Source organism: Pteronotus mesoamericanus, unplaced genomic scaffold (genome assembly GCF_021234165.1).
Source record: "Pteronotus mesoamericanus isolate MK-2021 breed Mesoamerican mustached bat unplaced genomic scaffold, CSHL_Meso_final contig_181, whole genome shotgun sequence".
NCBI classification, from domain to species: Eukaryota; Metazoa; Chordata; class Mammalia; order Chiroptera; family Mormoopidae; genus Pteronotus; species Pteronotus mesoamericanus.
The window spans coordinates 11,191,156-11,213,203 of record NW_026555077.1 but is presented as its reverse complement, the minus strand read 5'-3'; the positions used below and the strand labels follow the sequence as shown (position 1 = coordinate 11,213,203).

At 41.1% G+C, this 22,048-nt stretch overlaps 1 protein-coding gene across 1 annotated transcript in view; it reads left to right on the top strand.

Moving 5' to 3' along the window:
- Positions 1-22,048, top strand: part of MCOLN3 (mucolipin TRP cation channel 3) — a 35,615-nt gene that overhangs the window by 7,255 nt on the left and 6,312 nt on the right. The window contains exons 4-9 of the mRNA XM_054566833.1: positions 5,318-5,471; positions 6,650-6,734; positions 6,813-6,909; positions 14,909-15,008; positions 21,513-21,625; positions 21,713-21,862. Of these exons, the coding sequence (XP_054422808.1) occupies positions 5,318-5,471; positions 6,650-6,734; positions 6,813-6,909; positions 14,909-15,008; positions 21,513-21,625; positions 21,713-21,862 (699 nt within the window). The remainder of the gene's footprint in view (positions 1-5,317; positions 5,472-6,649; positions 6,735-6,812; positions 6,910-14,908; positions 15,009-21,512; positions 21,626-21,712; positions 21,863-22,048) is intronic.

Below are 22,048 nucleotides of genomic sequence, written 5' to 3'. Positions count from 1 at the left end.
AGTTAGTTATCCCGAAGGGTTTAGCCCTCAGATATCCTCCAACTGGACCATCTCTGGGGTTCATTCTGATCGAATGCCAGTTACAATATCACTTTATTATATATGCTTATATATTTGAATGTCAAGACACTAGTTATTTTGTTTTAAATTATATCTGGGCTTTCCTCAACTATTTGTGGGTCATCTTTACTGGGTTCCTTTCTATCATCTGCCCCTTAAATTTGGGCAGTCCTCCAGGTTTGTCCTTTTCCTGCAAAATTTCCTCCATCGACAGCCCTGCAGCCATCACCTCATCACCAAGATGCGGTGGCTCCTAAACAGTCGCTCACACTGCCGCATGCCAGGCAGCTTCAAGCGCCTGAGAACCACGTTGTACAAGGCAGGTTCATAGTCTCTTCCCACCTGCTCCACAGACTTGTTTCTCTTTCTGGCCGGTTGCTTAGATGTAAAAGCCTCAGTGTCTTAGAATCATGTACCCTTGCAATGAAAGTATAGTCTGTAAATTCCTACTTCTGGCTGGCTTCCCTTCTTCCCCACCCACTGCCTTACCGCTTCTTGGCTGTTTTCTAAAGGATTCACCTAAAATCACAGATTTAATTGTATAACACTCCTCATTCATTACACATCTATCTATATCTATATTTATATCTATGTCTATATCTGTATCTATTATCTATATATAGTGTTCAGTGCCACAGCATTTAACGTACTTATTCTTCGAAGACAGAAGTATATAAGACGCACTCAGATTTTGTAAATGAATAAATGATCTCAAAGGCTCCTTATATGGGTTAGGATCAGGTGATCACCCAAGGATCACAAAGAAGCAATGGTTTTAATCTGCTTTACCTTGGGAGCCACATCACTCAGATAAGGATCTTTCATGGATTTTTGTACTGTCTCCCAAAGGATGACTGTGACCCCGGATCTATGTGAAAAGCTCCTCCTCTCAAGGCAGCGCCGCAGAGGCAAGTGGGGACAGGTGCCCAGCCTGATTAAAGCCTCGCAGAGGCCACAGCCCCTTAGGAGCCCCATCTGTCAGTCCCACAGGTCATCCGCCTTCCATGGTCCCACACCACATTCCGGTCCCAGAGTCCTCTGACCTGGGCTCCTGAGCTGCCCTTTAGCTGGACAGAGCCCTGCCACTTGCCCCTGACCATCCAACCCTTGCGGGTGCTCACACCTCTGCAAAGAGTCCTAGTAGCACAGCAGGGTAGTCTGGCCATGGCAGAGCTTGTAAAGTCAGCAGAGCCTGTGCCGCAGGCCTGTGTTTCGCTATCTTACAAGCTTTAAAGTACACAGTTTTTGTGGTGAGGGGCTTCGGATCTTTAGGTAATTCCTGTAGAGGTTGCCTCATGAATAGAGGGCAGTCAGAGGGGCTACAGGCCCCCAGGAAAGTGTGAGTCAACTTCATGACCCCTGCCTTCCTTTCCTGCTTTCCCTGCCATTACACACCCCACATCCCAGGCACACCGGTCAGCTGGGTACCTGTGTGTGTGACGTGCCATTGAGCCAGCTCCGGTTCCCAGAGACCCTAGGAATGAATGAGTGGTGTCCACAATGTCCTGTCCTCAACAGCCCCGCTCAGCTCCTGTAGACGCACGCCTGTGGCTTCTTGTATGGAGTCAGTCCATCTCATATTTGGTCCCCCTCTCTTCCTGCTACCTTCTATTGTTCCCAGCACTATTGTCTTTTCCAAAGAATTCTCTTTTCTCATGATGTCCCTGAAGTAGGTTATTATACGTAATGTCTTTTATCTTCTTTTTCATTTAATGTACTTTTTACCTCTTACACCCTCCCTGCGCCCCACCCCTTATAAAACTACCAATTTGTCTCACAGTGGGCTTAGAAAGACTTCATACACTATTTCCTTGAACAGAAAACAAAAATCTCAAAGTGGAATATTTCCGACATTACCCTATTTCTCCCTACATGTAGGACATAATGCTATTTAACAGTTTATTGTCTTTACTTCTATAACCATAGATTTCTGGCTCATTTTCCCAATTCCAATGCTCATAGAAAGCTTGGTGCCATAAAAACATACATTGTCTTAGTGGTTTTCCTGCATATATCAGCTCTACTAAATGAAGAACCATTATGGCATTATAATAATTATATTACCTCACTATTATTTTGGTACCTACTCTGTGCCTTCTAAGTTCTAAGTACTAAGTACTGGCGTTAGAGCAGTGGACGTGATAAATTCCTTGCCGTGTGTAATTTACATTTTGATGGAGAAGACAGGTGTTAAACAAATTTAACCAAAATTATTTGATTTCCTGTAGCGGTGAATGCTATGAAGTAAAATAAAGTAGCATAGGGCATTAATAGTCCAGGTGGTCAGAAAAGGCCTCCCTGAGGACTTAAAGTCGGGGGAAGAATTATTTCGGGCTGAAGGCGTAGCAGCAGTAAAGGCCCTGCAGGCCAGGAAAGATTGAATGTGTGTAAGGAAGATGCAAAGGAGGCAGGTGTGACTGGCCAGGGTGTATCAGGCTTTACCTGCCAGGAAAGGAACTTTGATGTTTACTCTGTGAGAGACAGGAAACCATGGAAGGGCTTTCAGTAGGGGAGAGACTTGAATCCACATTAGCAAAAGGTAATTTCAGCATGCCATATGTATCAGATACTGCTTTTGGTACACAAATACACTAGTGAACAACGGAGACAAAGTCAAGGAAGTCATATTCTAATAGGAAGAGATAGGCAGTAAATAAAGATATCACCCCTCAGTTGGTTTTAAGTATACTGCAGAAGTATAAAAGAAATAGGCAGCGTGAAAGAGTGGTGGGGGATGGCTTCTCTGATAAGGTGATCGGGTGAGCAGAGAGCAGACAAAACAGTGGCGAGGCAGCCTGTGGCTACCTCAAAGAAGAAACGGAACAGTCTCAAACAGGTTCGTGTTTTGGGTATCACTTTTCTAAGGGTTTTATGTGTATTAATTCACTTACTCTTTGTAGTAGGGAAACATTCGTAACAACCCTATGAGTTCTTTATGAAGATAGAATGTGGTGGGAGTCCGGTTTGGAAGCAGGAAAACCAGGTTACCCAGGTGGGAGATGATGGTGGAGTAGGCTCGGGCGATAGCGGTGACCGTAATGAGAAGTGATCAGATTTGGGAAACGACTGGAAAGTAATGCATGATTTCTGATGGATCAGAAGTGGAGTATGAGAGAAGACTAAAGGATCATTCCTAAGTCTTGGCCTGAAAATTGATTGACTTACGGAGTTGTTTATTGAGAAGACAATTATTGTAGAAGGAGTCAGTTTTTCTTGTTTGTCCATTTATGTTTAAGATTAATCCCAGGCACCACAGGTAGATTGCTAACCACCCGTATATGGAACTGAGTGGAGAGGCCAGGGTTGAACATATAAATTTGCAAGTCATCAGTATTAGATGGTATATGAAATATGGGACTGGCTGAAATCACCATGGAGAGAAGATGGATAAAGAGGTTGAAGACTGAATTGAAGGCACTCTGAGATATGGAGGCTGGCAAGAGGAAGGTTCAGCTAAGGAGACTGAGAAGGACCAGCCTGTGTTCTAGAAGTGAAGCAAAGAGTGTATCCCATGAAGGAGAAGGTACTCAACTGCATCAAGTACTATGGAGAAGTTAAGATGGATGAGGAATGAGAATTAAGCATGAAGCACTAAGAACTGAGAACTAAGCACCATATTTGGTAACACGCTGCCTGGACAAGGCCCAGCTTGGAATGAATTCCATGGGCCAATATTGTGAGTGGGGACCCAAAAATCCTGGAATTATCTTCTGGAAGGTGGGTCCCTTGTAGTACAGGCTTCCCCCACTAGGTGAGTGTTCTAGGAACCCATCTGTATCAGTGTGCCTGCTGGCATTGTGAGAGGCTGTGTTCTGCCTCAGTGAATTTTTTTGAAGACTCTTTCAATGTCTTCATTTGCCTATTTCATGATGGGTGATTTACGAGTGCACTTGCCACCTTGTGTGGAACTTTTAGTAGTTTTTGACCAACAGTGGCATCACTCCTGTGCCCCGCCATCCCTATTCACTCCCTCTCGCCCTGAGCAACTTTTTGTTTTTTGTTTTCCTGATGAAAAAAGTCCTCAAAGGGAAATCTTTTGCTGATGTGGAAGAGGTGAAACAAAAAACAACAGAAGCACTGGAAGGCATCAAAATTGATGAGTTAAAAAATGGTTTTGAGCAGTGGAAAAAAAAGTCTTGATAGGTGTATTGCATCAAAGGGAGAGTACTTTGAAGGTGACTGCAGTTTAAATAGTAAGAATAAGAATACAATTTTTATGTATAAGTTCTGTTTTTTGGGGTCCCCCCTTGTATACATGATTTCCTTCAATGACCATAGCATCTTTTTATTTTTTATTTTTTTATTTTAGAGAGAGGGGAAGGGAGGGAGAAAGGAAGGGAGAGAAACATCAATGTAAGAGAGAAACATCGATTGGCTGCCATCCATAGGCGGCCCGACTGGGGGCCGAACCTGCAACATGGGCATGTGCCCTGACTGGGAATCGAACCGGGAACCTTTTGGTTTGTGGGGCTATGTCCAACCAACTGAGCCACACTGGTCACGGCTCAGATGTGTCTTTTAGTAGAATTATTTATCTATGTGTCTACTCCATTAAATATTAATTCCAAGAGACAGATACCATATCCTTATTTTTGTACCCCAATTGCGCCAAATGACATTGTTCAAAATAAGTTCTGAAACACTTAGTTTTACATTTTCCATCTATGGGAATTCATTAAGAGGTTTAAGTGGAAATTATTCCATTTGTAAGAGTAACATTTTGTTTTAGTTAAAGGATTCACTAGGACAGGGGAATACTGCTATCAGAGTAACTAGACTATATTCTTGCAAAGATAAATATTAAAAATCATATTTTGTAATAAAAAGCTTTGCCGGTTAGCTTGGAACAATGGCACCCCCTTACTATATTGCAGTAGTAAAGCAAAACTCTGACCTTACACAATATAGGTTTAAGATGTAAAAACCATTTCTAGAACATAATTCTTTAAAGGAGGGAAGGAGATTATGTAGTTAACACCTTTAATTTTGCAAATAAGAGACCAGCCACTCAGAAAGTTTGTGATTTGCCTAAGGTGACAAAATTGACACTTGAACTCAAAACTCCAATTCTCAAATGCTCTTAGCTCCTCCTCTGTCTTGGGGTACAGCAGCTTGTCACGCTGCACATGTGCATGAAGGTCTCCAGCCAGAGTGGAAGTGGGAACCTGCCAGTGCCAAGGCAGCGCGGGAGGGAGCCAGGGCTTCGCTTTCTGTTTGGCCTTCTCACTTTCTGTTTCTTTCTCTTTTTTTGTCGAAGTACTTGCAGCTACGCAACATCTCAGTTGGGAATCATGCTTATGAGAATAAAGGCATGGAGCAGTCTGGTATGGCGATCTGTCAGCACTTCTACAAGCAAGGAAACATCTTTCCTGGAAACGATACATTTGACATTGATCCAAAAGTTGAAACTGGTAATGTTCTTCTATAAGCTAGAACTTCCATTTTTAATTCCTTGATTTACCTTTAAAATCAGTAATTTCATCTCTGAAAACACTGACTTGTTCTGTGTGAATAGATCATTATAAAAAATATGTAGAAATTGTGTGTCAGTCAGGTACTGTTCTAAGCTTTTTACTGTAACTTACGATTCTTGAAAAGTTCCAACAAAGGAAGGTTTATTATTCTTCCTGTTTTATAGAAGAATAAAGTATGGCTCAGAGGGTTTAAGTGATCTGCTCAAGGTGGAGCTTGAAGGAGGCAGAGCTGAAATTTGACCCAGGCTGTCTGGGCTCTTAACCACTATATTCCACTGCCTCTCATGCTGGAGAAGCTAGTTAAATAGGCAGATATTACCCTTACAAAAACTTATGCTTGCAAATTCTTGATCTAAACTCCCTCCTTTCAATGGCATTTCACTATTCAGTATTTATGGGAGTGAGTTGGGGTAGGAATAAGAACCAGAACTTAGAAAAGCACATCTTATTCTTACTAACAAAGTGTATTTGGAATGTGTACCTGAAACATTAGATTAGTTCATTCAGTTAAAAAATACGTATTAATTTTATTAATCAATGTTACTTCAATAAATGTAATATAAAGAAAAAAAGTATTCAAATGCTTGCAACAATAGCCACTGGAACTTTTTTTTTTTTGAGAAGGATAGTAAAGAATTATAGTAGTGATTACTGAAAACCTCCTAAGATGCTATCTTAATTTTTTTAAAGTACTCATTGAGGAAAAATAGTCAACACATAATATTAAAAAAGTAGATTCTTTATACTTAGAGAATTTTGCCTTTGACATGGCAGGTGCTTCAAAGCTATGTTTAGGTACAGAAAAAAAGGAGGTGAGGAAGAACTCAAAGTTTAGGATTAAAGGACAGGGAGGAAGATAGTGTTCTAAGGAAGACTAAGAAATAGAGTTCAGATCTTTCTTCACTCCCTTCTGCTACAGAAATGTAGCCACATAGGTCTTAAAAACAAATGTGTCATCGTAACCAAGCAGAATAGATGTCTAGCCTTTAAAATCTTAATTCAGAAAAATGCTAGAGTCTGAATATCTGGTTTTAAATACATACAGTATTCTCTTTTCAAGATGCAGTTTTATGTATTTCGGCTGCTCTATTATGTTTTCTTCCTTTCCATGGCAGAATGTTTCTCCGTGGAGCCAGATGAATCTTTTTACGTTGGAACACTAGAAGAAAATAAACTGAACTTAACGCTGGACTTCCACAGGTGAGGCAAGCAGATGGGAGCGAACTCAGGTTTGTGCGTGTGTGCTTTCACTGCACTAAGGTCTCCTCTGTTTTCTAGGCTCCTAACTGTGGAGCTGAAGTTTAAACTGAAGGCCATTAACCTGCAGACCATTCGTCATCACGAGCTCCCTGACTGTTACGACTTTACTCTGACTGTGAGTATGGGCTGGGCTGGGCTGGTTTTGGTTCCAGGCTGGAGAAAAATGATTCACCTAGTTATATTTTCATCTACTTGTATTAAGTCATGATCAAATATAGAGGATGTTTCCATTGGAATATGCATAAGGGAAGCATTGGTACAGCTAGCTCTGTTTTGTTACAAACATTTTTACTTGTTATTTGTCTGTCTTCTGCACCTCACCCTGAGGTCTATGAGGGCAGGGACTTTCCCTAGTTTATTGCTGTGTCTTCAGTACCAAGAAATGTGTTTGGCACAGGGTAGGTGTTTAAATACAAGAGGTTCTGTATGGTCAGCATTTAGCAGTCTGTGGCTGTGTGCTTACGGTCATCGTCAAAGGTTCTTGCGGAGTTTCCTCACCATGAATGAACGTTTGTAACCTTTGGGTCATTGCTCACAGTACCTTCCTTGTGCTGCCTCAGAGTGCTCTGGTGAGTTACTGCCTGCCAGTGCACCCTATCACTTCTATTTTCTCCAGACTCAGTTGTAAATGGAGCTATTAATGCTCTCTAGAGAGCACAGGATGCCCCTCCTGTGAGTCTGTCACCTCACAAGGACCAGTCAGTAACCCAGTGTTGTATCGTCATGTGCACGAAAGTGTTTTTATATGACTTGCCTTCATATGATATGAAATTCTGTTACTTTCACAGTCGTCTGTATCAAAAGCTGTGTCCACAGTATTCAACTAATTGTAAGAAATCAAGTTTTCAGAGATTCAGGTTAAAAAAACATCCAGAATGTACTATAATGTAGTGATTATTCATAGCATTTGATAAGTACTAATACTGTAAGGCTATTTTGAATTAAGCTACAAATTTTGATCCTAATATTAACCAGGTTATGAATTTTCAATATTACTTGATTATTTTAAAAATTGAGTTATTCACTGTCTTGTCTTCTCTCCCTCTCTCTCTTTCTCTTGGATTGGGAAATGGTACTTTTTAGAATTCTAATAAGCCTTCAAGGCTTAGCTCAACTGACCCCTCCTTCATGGACTCTGACGTGATTCTTCAGTTAGAAACACATTCTGTGCTTTGAGCTCCCAGATTTTTATTTGTTTTTATATTTTCTATGCTCTTACCACCTTCTCATATATTTTAGGATTTTCTAGGTGTCTATCATCAACTCTGCTAGATTGAAAGCCCATTGATGACAGGAACCATTTTATTAATCTTTTCATCCCTCAAAGAATAGAGCAGGTATCTTAAATATTTGTTGAATGAATAAATGAAATACTTATGAAATGGAGATCTTTTTTAATTTTTTAATTATATTTTATTGATTATGTCATCACAGTTGTCCTGATTTTTATCCTCCCTTTTCCCCCCTCCACCCAGGACTCTCCACTCTCTCAGGCAATCCCCACACCATTGTTCATGTCCATGGGTCATGCATGTAAGTTCTTTGGCTTCTCCATTTCTTATACTTGATTTACATCTCCATGGCTATTCTGTAACTACCTATTAGTACTACTTAATCCCTACACCTCTTCACTCACTCTCCCACACCTCCTCCCATCTGGCAACCATCAAAACGCTCTCTGTATCCGTGATTCTGTCTCTGTTCTTCTTTGCTTAGTTTGTTTTTTTAGATTCAATTGTTGACAGATATGTATTTTTGCTATTTTATTGTTCATAGTTTTGATGTTCTTTTTCTTAAGTAGGTCCCTTTAACATTTCATATAATAGTGGTTGGTGATGATGAACTCCTTTTGTTTTTTCTTGTCTGTAAAGTGCTTTATCTGCCCTTCAATTCTAAATGATGGCTTTGCTGGGTGGAGCAATCTTGGCTATAAGTCCCTGCTTTTCATGACTTTGAATATGTCTTGCCAGTCCCTTCTCGCCTGAAAGTTTCTTTTGAGAAATCAGCTGACAGTCTTATGGGAACTCCTTTGTAGGTAATTATCTGCTTTCTTCTTGCTGCTTTTAAGATTCTCTCTTTATCTTTAACCTTTGGCATTTTAATTATGATGTGTCTTGGAGTAGGCCTCTTTGCATCCATCTTGTTTGGAACTCTCTGTGCTTTGGGGATGTGCATGTCTGTTTCCTTTACCAAATCAGGGAAGTTTTCTTTCACTATTTTTTCAAATAGATTTCCAATTTCTTGCTCTTTCTCTTCTCCTGGTACCCCTATGATGTGAATGTTGGACCTTTTGCAGTTGTCGCAGAGGCTGCTTATGCTATTCTCATTTTGGGGGGATTCTTTTTTCTTCTTGTTGTTCAGATTGTTTTTTGTTTCTTTATGTTCCAAATCATTGATTTGATTCTTGGCTTCATCCACTCTACTGTTGTTTCCCTGTAAATTGTTCTTTATTTCAATTAGCGTATCCTTTGTTTCTGACTGGATCTTTTTTATGCTACTGAGGTCCTCACTGAGTTCCTTGAGCATCCTGATAACAAGTGTTTTGAACTCTGATCTGTTAGATTGCTTATCTCCATTTCATTTAGCTCTTTTTCTGGAGTTTTGATCTGTTCTTTCATTTTGGGCCATGTTTCTTTGTCTCCTTGTTTTGGCAGCCTCCCTGTGTTGTTTCTATATATTAGGTAGAACTGTTTTGACTCAGTGTCTTGGTAGTGTGGCTTAATGTAGTAGGTGTCCTGTAGGATCCAGTAGCACAGTCTCCCCTATCACCCAAGCTGGGTACTTGAGGTGGGCACTTTATGTGGGCTGAGTACAACCTCCTCTTGTAGTTGAGCCTTGGTTGCTGTTGGCCAGTCAATGGGAGGAATTTAACCAGTCCGCTGCAAGGACTGGCTGTGACCAGTTAACACCACCTCCTACCCTCCATGGAGGATCAGCTGTGTAGGGACATGGAGATCCTTTTTTAAATATTTCATTGTTTTTGCTATTACAGTGGTCCCACTTTTTCCCTCTTTGACCCCTTCCACTTAGCCTGCCCCCCCCCACTTCTATAATCAGTCCCTTTACCGTCGTCCATGTCCGTGGGTCCTTCATATGTGTTCTTTGACTACTCCCTTCACCTTCTTTCAATCAGTCCCCTCCTCTCCCCTCCCCTCATACAGCTCTCAGTCTGTTCTATGATTCTATGCCTCTGGTTCTATTTTGCTCATTAGTTTAGTTTGTTAGATTCCTCCTGTAAGTGAGATCATATGATATTTGTTTTTCACCAGCTGGCTTATTTCATTTAGCATGATAATCTCCATTTCTATCCATGTTGTCGCAAAAGGTAGGAATTCCTTTTTTCTTTCTGCTGTGTAGTATTCCATTGCGTAAATGTACCACAGTGTTTTGATCCACTCATCTCTGATGGGCACTTAGGGTGTTTCTAAGTCTTGGCTTTTGTAAATTGTGCTGCTATGAACATGTGGGTGCATGAATTCTTTTGAATAGGTGTTTTGTAATTCTTAGGATATATTCCTAGCAGTGGAATCACTGGGTCAAAAGGCAGTTCCATTTTTAGGTTTCTGAGGAAGTTCCATATTGTTTTCCACAGTGGCTGCATCAGTCTGCATTCCCACCAACAGTGCAGTAGCGTTCCCTTTCCTCCACAGCCTCAACAGCACTTGTTGTTTGTTGATTCATTGATGATAGCCATTTTGGCAGGTATGAGGTACTATCTCATTGTGGTTTTAATTTGCATCTCTCTGATGGCTAGTGATGGTGAGCATCTTTTCATATGTCTGTGGCCCATCTGTATGTCCTCCTTGGAACTGTGTCTATCCAGGTCCTGGGCCCATTTTTTAATTGAATTATTTGTCTTCCTGGTGTTGAGTTGTATGAGTTCTTTATAAATTTTGGAAATTAAACCCTTATCCCATGTATTGTTGGCAAATATGTTCTCCCATACAGTTGGATCTCTTTTCATTTGATGATGGTTTCTTTAGCTGTGCAGAAGCTTTTTAATTTGATACAGTCCCATTTGTTGATTTTTTTTTCCTTTAATTCCCTTGCCCTAGGAGATATATTGGCAAAAATACTGTTATGTGGGATGTCTGATATTTTCCTGCCTATGTTTTCCACTAGGACTTTCATAGTATCATAACTTATGTTTAAGTCCTTTATCCATTTTGAGTTTATTTTGGTGTATGGTGTAAGTTGGTAGTCTAGTTTCCTTTTTTTTTTTTTTTTTTTTTGCATATACCAGTCCATTTCTCCCAACACTATTTACTGAAGAGACTGTTTTTACTCCATTGTATGCTTATCAAATATTAATTGACCATAGAGACATAGGTGTATTTCTGTGCTTTTCCATTCCATTGATCTGTGTGTCTGTTCTTATGCCAGTACCAGACAATCTTGATTACAGTGGCCTTGTAGTATAATTTAATATCATGTATTGTGATCCCTTTAACTTTGTTCTTTCTCAGGATTCCTGAGGCTATTTGGAGTCTTTTTTTTGTTCCATATACATTTTTGGAATATTTTTTCTAGATCTGTGAAATATACCATTGGTATTCCTTAACTAGGAATTGTGTTGGATCAATAGATTGCTTTGGGTAGTATGGACATTAATGATGTTAATTCTTCCAATCTATGAACATAGTATATACTTCCACTTATTTGTATCTTCCTCAATTTTTTTCTTCGGTGTCCTCAAATTTTCCGAGTACAGGTCTTTTACCTCCTTGGTTAAATTTATTCCTAACTACTTTATTTTTTTGTTGCTATAGTAAATGGGATTGTTTTCTTAGTTTCTCTTTCTGATAGTTCATTTCTGGTGTATAAAAATGCCATCAATTTCTGAATATTGACTTTGGAGATCCTTTTAAGTGACTCAATGTGGTTAGTAAAAGCAACCTGGCCTATTAGCCACATGCAGATGTTATATTTTTACCATTATTGTAGAATCATCCCAGGCTATACCTGTGCATTATAGATTTAACAATGCATCTCATAGAACTGTGGTAGAACTTATGGTACTTTAATAATAAAAGCCATTAGTGCAACTTCATTGTCATAGCTAAACATGAACTGGGGCAGTGGGCACCTGAGGTGAAATGCAGGCACTTTGCAATCAGATAAGCCTAGGTTTTAATTCCAGCTCACCAGTTAGTAGCTATGTAACTTTAGGCAAATTACTTAATTGGTTTGATCTTCAGTTTTCTCATTTGTTAAAGAAAATTGATGCTCACAAACTGGACAATTTTGTTGTCAAGACTGAAGATAACATATATAAAGGACCTACCAAAGTATCTGGTATATAGTATATATTCAATTTATTCAACAGCTATTTATTAAACCTTTTCTGTGTGTGCCCAGTTGGATTTATGATGTAAAAGTAGTACATTAGCATTCATTTAAAGTAGTTTGATAAGTTCTTGAATCATGTATTTTGAAGCTCTTTATTAGGTGTATAAACATCTAGGGTTCTTGTATTCAATTGAACTGACTCTTTTATCATTATGAAATAGCAGTCTTTAACACCAGTAATGCTCTTTGCTCTAAAATTTTATTTGATGTTAATATAGCCACTTCAGCTTTCTTTTGATTAATGTTAGTATAGTATATCCTTTTTTATTTCATCATTTTAAACCTATTTGTGGCATATATTTAAAGTAGGTTTCTTATTTGACAGCATGTATTTGAGTCTTGGTTTTTTATCCAACCTTGCAATCTATTTTAATTAGGGTGCTTAGACCAATTGAATTGCATGTGATTATTAATATGGTTTCTCTCTTTCTCTGCCTCCTTTTGGATTATTTTTGTAATTCCATTTAATCTCATTTGTTAGCTTTTATTAGCTATAGCTCTCTGTCATATTACTTTGGGGTGCATAGCGCACATATTTAACTTATTACAGTCTACATTCAGATAATAATATACCATTACGTAACTAGTACAAGAACTTAACAACAATACATTTCCATTTCTTCAGTCTTGGCCTTTATGTTGTTGTTATACAAGTTACTTTCCAGATTTGTTAAAAAATTATTATTATTTTTGCTTTAAGCAGTCAATGATCTTTTAAAACAATTTAGATAATAAGAAAAAAGTGCTTATACTTTTACATATAGTTGCCATTTCCAGTGGCTTCATTCCTTTGTGTAGGTCCAGGTTTTCATCTGGCATCATTTTCCTTCTGCCTGAAGGACCTCCTTTATTTCTTATAGTGCAGGACTGCTGGTGATGAATTCTCTCGGCCTTTGTATGCCTGAAAATGTATTTTACCTTAATTTTTAAAAGGTAGTTTCAGGGTATAGAATTCTAGGTTGTTTTTTTCACCCTGTACTCTAAAGATGTTGCTCTTCCAGCTCTCATTGTTTTTGATGAGAAATCAACTGTCATTTTAATTTTTGTTCTTGTGTATAGGCTGTGTTTCCCCCACTCTGGATACGTTTAAATTTTTATCTTTGTCTTTAATTTTAACAATTTGATTGTTGTAGTTTTCCTCATGTTTCTCATGTTTGGAGTTCATTGAATATCTTGGTTTGGTGGGTTTATAGTTTTCATGATATTTGACAGTTACTCAGTCTGCTTTCTTCAAATATACATGTGTATGTGGGCGCTTGAAGTTGTCCCACAGCCACTAATGCTCTCTTTTTTGTTTCATTTTTCATTCTTTTTTATCTCTATTTCATTTAGATAGTTTCTATTGCTATGCCTTTAAATTCACTAATCTTTCCCCCTGTACTATTTAATCTGCTGTTAATTCCGTCCAGTATTTTTCCTTCTTCGTTGAAGAATTCACTGAGATGTGATTAACATTAAACCGAAGTGTATTTACTCAACAGATTTTTAGTGAGCACCTGATATTTCCTAAGACCCTGAGTCTCTTTGGGAAACATGGTTGCCCCTTGGCAAGGATTTCTAACACACACAAATAATACTGAGCGTCTTCCTTGTGGAAGGTCATAGCATGGGTCCTCCAGCACCTATGGATGTGGACAGACACTGACCTTGGTTGCTTGTCAAGGAAAGAAGCTTACAACCCAATGTGCTAAGACAAAGTGACCAGGTTCATTAAATTTGTTTGATATCTTATTTCTGAAGTGATATCTGATTACCCCACATGCAGAAGGTGCAATAAAACTCATTTAAATGACAGACTTTTTAAAGGACTAGAGAGAAGGCACTTTAAAAAGAGACTGATTTTCTTGTCTTGCCTTTCTTCTTCCAACATGGGAAAAGTGAAGGGAGCTGAAAGGGGAAACAGTGGAAGGGCTATGGCAGGTGCCCTGGCATGGTTCTGTCCCGCTCTGTGCCTGGTGTCCTGAATAGTTATCCTTGAAGCAAGACATGGCTGTTGGTTCCGTGGAACCACATCCTTGGTAATACATATGGTTCTAGAGTGACTAAGGAATCCAGGTCCAGAAGGAAAATCAAAAGAGTTCCACCTCAAATGTTTCAAGAGAAATAATGAACCTCTATGTTAGTAAGAATTTCACCAGCACTAAAAACCTACCCTTAGCTGAGGGACTGCTGGGTGGCAGAGAAAAACAGCTGTATGAGCTCTTTAAAAAGTTTTTTTTTTAAATTAAAGTGTAGTTAGCATACAATATTATATCAGTTTCAGATGTACAACATAGTGATTCAACATTTATATACCCTACCATGTGATTACCACGCTAAGTCTAGTAACCACCTGTCACCATGCAAAGTTATTACAATATTAACTCTATTCCCTCTGCTGTACACTACATCTCCGTGGCTTATTTATTTTACAACTGGAAGCGTTGTACCAGCTCTTGCTCATATCAAGAGGGCATCGGGAGGTACTTAGAATGGGAAGAAGGGGGAAGTTCTCTTATTTTAAAAGTTGTCTAGGGCTGGAATACTGTCCTAGGAATATAGAATTTTATGACTGAAACGTCTCCATAGAAGATACAGTTCAAACCCTTCATCTCACAGAGAAATAAAAGTGAACCTCCCAAGGTCGAACAGAGCTGGCAATAGGTCAGGGATGAGACTCTGGGTCTCTTCTTACATCGAAAGAATTGCTTTCTAATTAATGCATGGAGGTATCTTGGCCTCAAAAACTATAGGTATGTTTTTTACCCTTTTCCTTTTCTTTGCAGATAACATTTGACAATAAAGCCCATAGTGGAAGAATTAAAATAAGTTTAGATAATGACATTTCCATCAAAGAATGTAAAGACTGGCACGTATCTGGATCAGGTAAGTGATACATTTTACTAGTTATCAAAATGGTCATTAAATTACTGGTCTTAAGGATATGTGGAGCATCAAATGAAAGGTTGTACCATTTCCAGGTCCCTAAGTCTCTGCAAGTAGATCCATTTGTTGTAGATAGCTGATGTTCCAGGCAATACATAAGTTATTAGTATCTAAAGTGACTTTTCTTGCCTTTTCCATGTGTCCTCATTGGCTCACTCCTTACTAAAAAAAATACCTACAATGCCCCCAGCGCAAAAAAAGAAAAAGAAAAAATCACACTCAAACCAATCTTTTAAAATGCTTATTGCATAAGTACTTCCACCTATACTTTTCTCACTGTAATATTTTAAAATATCCTTGAGATAGGTAGTATTCCTATTTTTACAGATAGACAAGACCCCTGACTTTGTGGAACTCTATTTGACTGCAGTGAAACAAGCAGGGAAGTAAACAAGTTAATGAAGAAAATACTCTCAGATAGGAGGATATGAAAAAAATAAAGCATAATAGCTAACACGTATTGATATGCTACACAGAGTTCTAAGCACCCTATATGAATTAACTCATTTGATCCTCATTGTAACCCCTATGAAATAGGCATGATTATTCCCACTTCTCAGGAAAGAAAACCGAAGCATAGGGAAGTTATAGACTTGTCCCAGGTTACACAGCCGATAAGTGGCAGAGTCAGGTTTCAAACCTTTGCGGTCTGTCTCCAGTGTCTGTCACTCTACATTAGTGTTTCTTGGCCTCCCTTGGGAACTTGTAAGAAATGCACATTCTCTGGCCCTACCTGCTGAATCAGAAACTGTTTTTATGAGCTCTCCATGCACAAGATTGGGGTGGGGGAATGGGAAGAGGTCATTTATCTTGTATAGTGAAGAAAGACTTTACTGAGGAGACAATAGATTTTAGGGGAGACCTGACTGATGAGACAGAGCCACCCATAAAGAAATCCTGGAGGCTTCCAAGTGCAGAGTCCTGATCACCATGAATGGAGCCAGGTGAAGAGAGGTGGGCAGAGTTCTCAGCCATCATGTGCTCTGCTACAGAGCTTGTCTTGGTTTAACAAGATAGATTGCTCTTTACTGATAAAGTACTGAAGATTAGTTTTATAATGAAGCATCCCATAGTATTGGCCAAGGGGTACCTAATTGTTATACAAAGATCTAAATCTACTTTAGAAAAAATTGAAAACCAGGAAACAAGCATTTGTGGAAAGCTTATGTTTCAGGCACTTTCATATACTCTCATTTTCCCTATTCTCAAGTTTGTGGAGAAGTATTACAATGTTTACCGATGACAAAACAGGGTTGTGTTTCAAATAAACCACTTGTGATTGAAATAAAAGTTATGATTCAAGAGCCTCATATACTGAAGTTACCTATTATTAGTGAAGAGAATATTAGAATGAATGAATGAATTTACTCTATCTCATTTGACTACTTCTGATCTTGGTGCATTGATCAGTAGGAAACCTTAAAATATTTGTTATCCAAGTCTGATATGAGTAAGGACCACCTGCATATTTCTAGGCTCCACCGCAGACATACTGGCTGAATGACACGGAGCATGGGAAACTGCATCTTAGGGATCTGGGATGTTTCTTCTGCTCACTAGTATCCAAGGGTCTCTGACTCTTAAGTCTAGCACAGTATACCACTGAGTTACTTACAAGAGGCTAGAACTTGAGATTAAGTCTTTGCAGTCAATTTTCTCCAGTTCTCCTCCAAAATTCTGGCATTCAGTCTACCTTTTGACTTGGATAGAAGATGACTATAATGTATGAGTTCCCTTCTGAGCCTTAGTTTCTTAATCTGTAAAAATAAGGACGCTGTCTATCTTGTTCATCATTGTATCTTACTAATAACTCACCTGGCACATGGTGGGTTATTAATAAACATTTTATACCTAGATATTTGTATTTTAATAGGATATGCAGGGTTGCTGTGTTAAGAAGAAACCACCACAAGCTGTTAATTAAAGATCTTTGATTGACAATTGTGGTGATTTTTTTTAAGCGTGCAGGCAAAGTTTATTAGTGCTAAGTTCTAATGGGAGAGGAAAAGCAAGGGTGGCAAAAGCAGGGTGGTAAGAGCAAGGTGGCCAGGGTTCCCCTGGCCTGAGGATGGCTGGCCAGGGTCCCTTTCCCCACACCGTGTGGCGGAAGACCCAAGAGAGCCAAGAGAGCAAGTCCTTTGTTCTGAGGACTTACAGAGTTGATGGGATGGGGCTGAACAAGTTACATACTGAATGATGGGTAAAGATGGAGCCAGCTTTCCCAAGGGGACATAGGTATGTGTGGGGGGCTGTTAGCCTGAATCCTTATCTTGCTCCAGGTTCTATTTTGTTTATTTTGTGCATGTAACAGGAGGCAATTAACCAAAGTTGTCTTATGGGCTTTTTCTTTGAGCACTGTGGACCCCTCCCCTTCTAGGTCTTGGGATGAATACACAGCCTCAAGGTTTTCTTTTTCCCAGCTAGTGGAGGTGATACACACAAACTTTCAAGGACTCCCTCTCTGCACTATCATAGTTTTGCTTGTTGTTCGGAATGCCTGGCACCTGATCGAACCAGGCTCAGGACCACTGTGTCAATGGGTGAGACATGTCTTCCTTTGCTTTTAGCCTCCAGCATTAAGTTCTTTGTTAGATTGCAATGGTGTGGGCTCTGCCTTTATTTCTCTTCTGGCCGCTCATTCCTAGCTGCTATGTAAATACTGAAAGGTGTTGCCTGGCAACCAGGACTAGCTGCTGACCAGCATCAGGAGCGCAGTCTCAGAGTTCTTCCTATGCTATCTCCAGCAACGACTTCCCCCTGAGAGTTGTGGTTCTCAAAATTCGTTTTTGGGTTGCTGAGAAGTGACGGTCCATCTTCTGTAGCTACTTTAATCTTGGATGGGACAGTAGACCCTGCCTATTGAGAACCATGAAACTCTTGCCCTATTCTATCTAGGAGTCAGTGAGGAATTCCTGAGACTGTCAAGGGAAGTGTCCCTCCATTGGCCCTTGATAGATGCCTGGAGCCTCTGGTCCCAGGGGTCCATAGTTGTCCGTGAGGATCATCTGTAGCTTTGTAGCCAGTTTTTGTTTGTTTGTTTGTTTGTTTGTTTTTGGGGGGGGAGATGTCTGTGATCTCTCAGCTTCTGCACTTTCCAGAAATTAGTGTCCCAGCCTTCAACGTCACATGGCCAGCTCACCAAAACTGAGAGAGCCAAGGTTCAGTCACATGGGCTCTGGATCAATATGTGCTTATCACATCTTTGGTTCTTAGGCCTGAGAAGACTGTCTTCTTTAGAAACCAAAGACCAAGCTGCTCCTCTGCTAGTCCTCTGTAGAATGATGCTCCCTCTGCCTCACCTGTTGCTCCCAGTCCCAGGAGATGCCTCCTGGGGGCTGCTGAAGCCACTTAAACTGCCTCAGCCAAATAGCACCACAAGAAGCCGTGGACACTGTCCTTGGTGTCCACAAGATGCCACCACCCTGATACCAATGCATAGGGGCCATGTGGGACATGGAGACGCCTCCCAGGAGCTTCTGAAGCCACTGAAATCACCTCAGCCAAAAGGCACTGCACAAAGCTGCAGGCACCATCTCTGGTGGCTTTTTGACAGGACAGAGCTGTCCTGGGTGTCCGTGAGATGCCACTACCTTGATACCAATGCACAAGTGCTGTGTGGGTCAGAGAGGTGGCTTGGGCACCCCCTGCCAGAGGGACTTTGCAGACCGCACCTCGCAGTTCGGGGGCCAGCCTTTGGGTCCCCTCCTAGAGGCCCTGCTTAAATCCATTAAATTTGGGAAAATTCAAGCTGAAATGGAGTCACGTATTCCATGACTTCTCCTACAACAGTTAAAATACAATTGGAAGCTATAAACCCTAGGAAATGAAGTGTTATTGCCTCCACATTACTCACCATTAGAAAATAAGGAAGGAGACAGCAAAGCACTGTGGTCCGAATTATTCAGCAATGGCAAGTCCCAAAACAACACCAACTCCGAGAATTTCCAGACTCAGTAACTCATGGCAAGAAAGGTCGCAAATTTAACAACGGGAGGGAAAAGCAATTATCCTCTGACACCTTCTCACCTGATTTCTCAGGTCTGTAGGGGACCCACCTAATTTTGTTACATTAGCATTAACTTTCATCTTTAGGGAGAACTGGTCAAAGTGGCTGCAGCCAAAGAAGACCCTTTCCATCAATCACTTCACTTACGGGACCAGAACTGTCCCCCAAACTCTACCTCAGCCCTTCCCCTTGCCAAGCACCCAGTGAGAACAAGATACCTACTGGGGTGGCGTCCACTCGGGCAGGGACATTTATTTCACCAGGGACATTTCTGATACATAGATACTGACCACTCCCTCCTGGCACCTAAACAGCAGAAGAAGGGTCTGGAGAGCAAGGCGCTCATTTGATAAGCCTGCTGCCAAGATGCCATCCTGGGTGTGCTGGCCCGTTTCTCAGCCGTCCGAGCCTCTTCTTCAGGATGAAGGGTCCAGCACAGCACCCTATCCTCTCCCTATTCTCACACCGCTGAAAACTAGAAAAGTCATTCACTCTTTTGCAACACTCCCCGGATGCTAGTTTTCCCATTTTGTTTTCCTTAACCAGGAAAGAGAGAGAGAGGAAGCTAAGCCGCATTGGCGAGCAAACCCATTTGAACCCTCAGCCAACTCCAACTCTCCAAACCCACCTGACCTGCCCCCATGCCCTTCCCTCCCTGTTAAAAAGTCGAAGGCCTGGCAAATGGAATGGTTTGCAGTGACGCTGCTTCCCTCTGCTCTGTCTTCCTTCCCACGGCAGGAAGGCGCTCCCAAACCCCTGTGGGCGTGCGGCCCCAGCGTCCCGTCTCCCTCCCCATTGCCCTTCCTCCCCAACTCTCCTTCTAGTCTCTCACGTTCAGCAAACCTCGGCTCTCTCTTTTCCACCCAAATTCTGCTGTGGACCCTCCCCCCTCCAACTTAACCCTTTCAAAAGCTCCCCCCGGACGTCTGCACCCCCACCCTCTCCTGTGCCCACCTCTTTACAACACCGCTCACAAGGGCTCTCCTTCCAAACTCGCCGCCGCCCTGCCCTTCTCACCCTGGGCTTCTTCCCGCCCTCCGACGCCACCCCGGGCTGCTGGGGTGGGGGGTGGGATCGCACCCCACCTTCCCGTCCGCCCGGGTAGCGCCGCCTCCCGGCCCAGCCTAGGCCCTTTATTAAGCTCTCACCAGCGGTGTACTCCTTCGCCCCCTCCTCGGCCCGCCCTCCCCTCTCCTGGCGGCGTCCCAGTCCCTGCTTCTGCCGAAGTTCTCGGACGGACAGACATCTCCAGCGCCTCCCTCCCACTCTCCTTCCCTAGACCCTCGCCGCCGCCACGCTGCCCCGCTGACGCTGCTCCCGAGTCCATGCACCAACCGCACTGTCGCCTACGTGGGTTCGTCCGCACACGGCGCATCCCGGGTCCTGCGGCCGCTGCGAGGGGGAAGGGGGGCGGGCGGGCCGAGGGTGGGAGGAGGCTGCGATCTGAGAAAGGCCTCCGGGGCCGGGCCGGCCGGTGCGGCGTCGGAGCCGCGGTGAGGCTGAGCGGGGGCGCCGGGCCCGGTGCGGCCACCCGGCAGCGGCGATCTTTAAAAGAAGGGCTTTGAACTTTCTAAGTACCTATAGGAAGACCATTTATTAGGGCTTTTCTCTGTGCCATGTTTGTGTAACGAATACTTGAATTATTTAAATTACTCTAAAGAGGAGTGGGGGAGCCATACAAAATTTGAAAATTCTTCGAAAGAACACTAAAAGAAGACGTGGATCATTGGGAAGGCACACCGTGTTTTTGGACAATAGGTTCAACATCATGAGAATGTCAATTCTACCTTAAGAAACATATAAATTTGACATGGTCCCCTCCCGAAAATTACCAGGAAGATTTTTATTGGAATTTGACAATCTAATATTAAATAATACGTGGAAAAATAAAAAAAGCAAGAATAGCCAGTAAAAATTCCAGAAAGAGTAATATGAGATGTTTGTCTCAGTCATTGAAATACTAAAACACTTCAAAAGGGTAAGATACATGATAAAGATGCTGTTTCAAACCATTGGGAATAATAGATTTGCTCTTTTGATTGGCAAAAATTAAAGATTACTAATATCCAGTGGTGGAGATGATGTGGAGATCTGTGTAGGTAGGTTAAGAGACATCATTTTGGAGAACAATTTCTTAGAATCTTGTTTTAGAAATATACATATACCTTAACCCAACAATGAATGCCAACCTTTAGGCATTCATTCACCTAAAGAATTACTTGCACCTGTGCACCGAGACCTTGGAGAATTGTTTCTAGTAGGAAAAAAACAGACTACAATCAGATTACAAACTGAGTGTCCTTTAACATATTGTGCATTTAAACTGTGGTATGAAATGAAGCAATTAAAATAAATGAGGTTAAAAATGAAAAGAAAAAAAAGTAGGTGTCACCATATGACTGTCCCATTTCATAAAGAGGTAATCCTTTTCCTTCCAGTTCAGAGGAACACTCATTACATGATGATCTTTGATGCCTTTGTCATTCTGATATGCTCCGCTTCGTTAATCCTGTGCTTTCGATCTGTGGTTAAAGGAATCCAGCTTCAACAGGTAGGGGTTGTTGCCTTCTAGGAATGTTGCAGATATTTTGATTGACAAAGAAATTCACTGTGCTCCCCTCCCTCTTTTCCCCCAAAGGAATTTGTCAATTTTTTCCTCCTCCATTATAAGAAGGAGGTTTCTGTTTCTGATCGAATGGAATTTGTCAATGGATGGTACATTATGATCATTATCAGTGACTTATTGACGATCATTGGATCAATTTTGAAAATGGAAATCCAAGCCAAGGTAAACTTTTTTCCTGTTTATGCCATTGGTAGTATCAGATTGGCATTAATTGTAATTTATTTTTCCAGAAGGCGAGAATTTGTAGAGTAAATGATTTCTTTCAGATAGTGTACTGAGTGAACTTGGAACTGACAGCAGCAGTTTTCTTAAATCTAGTCAGGAAGTCTTTTAGGCAGAGTTTTTCGA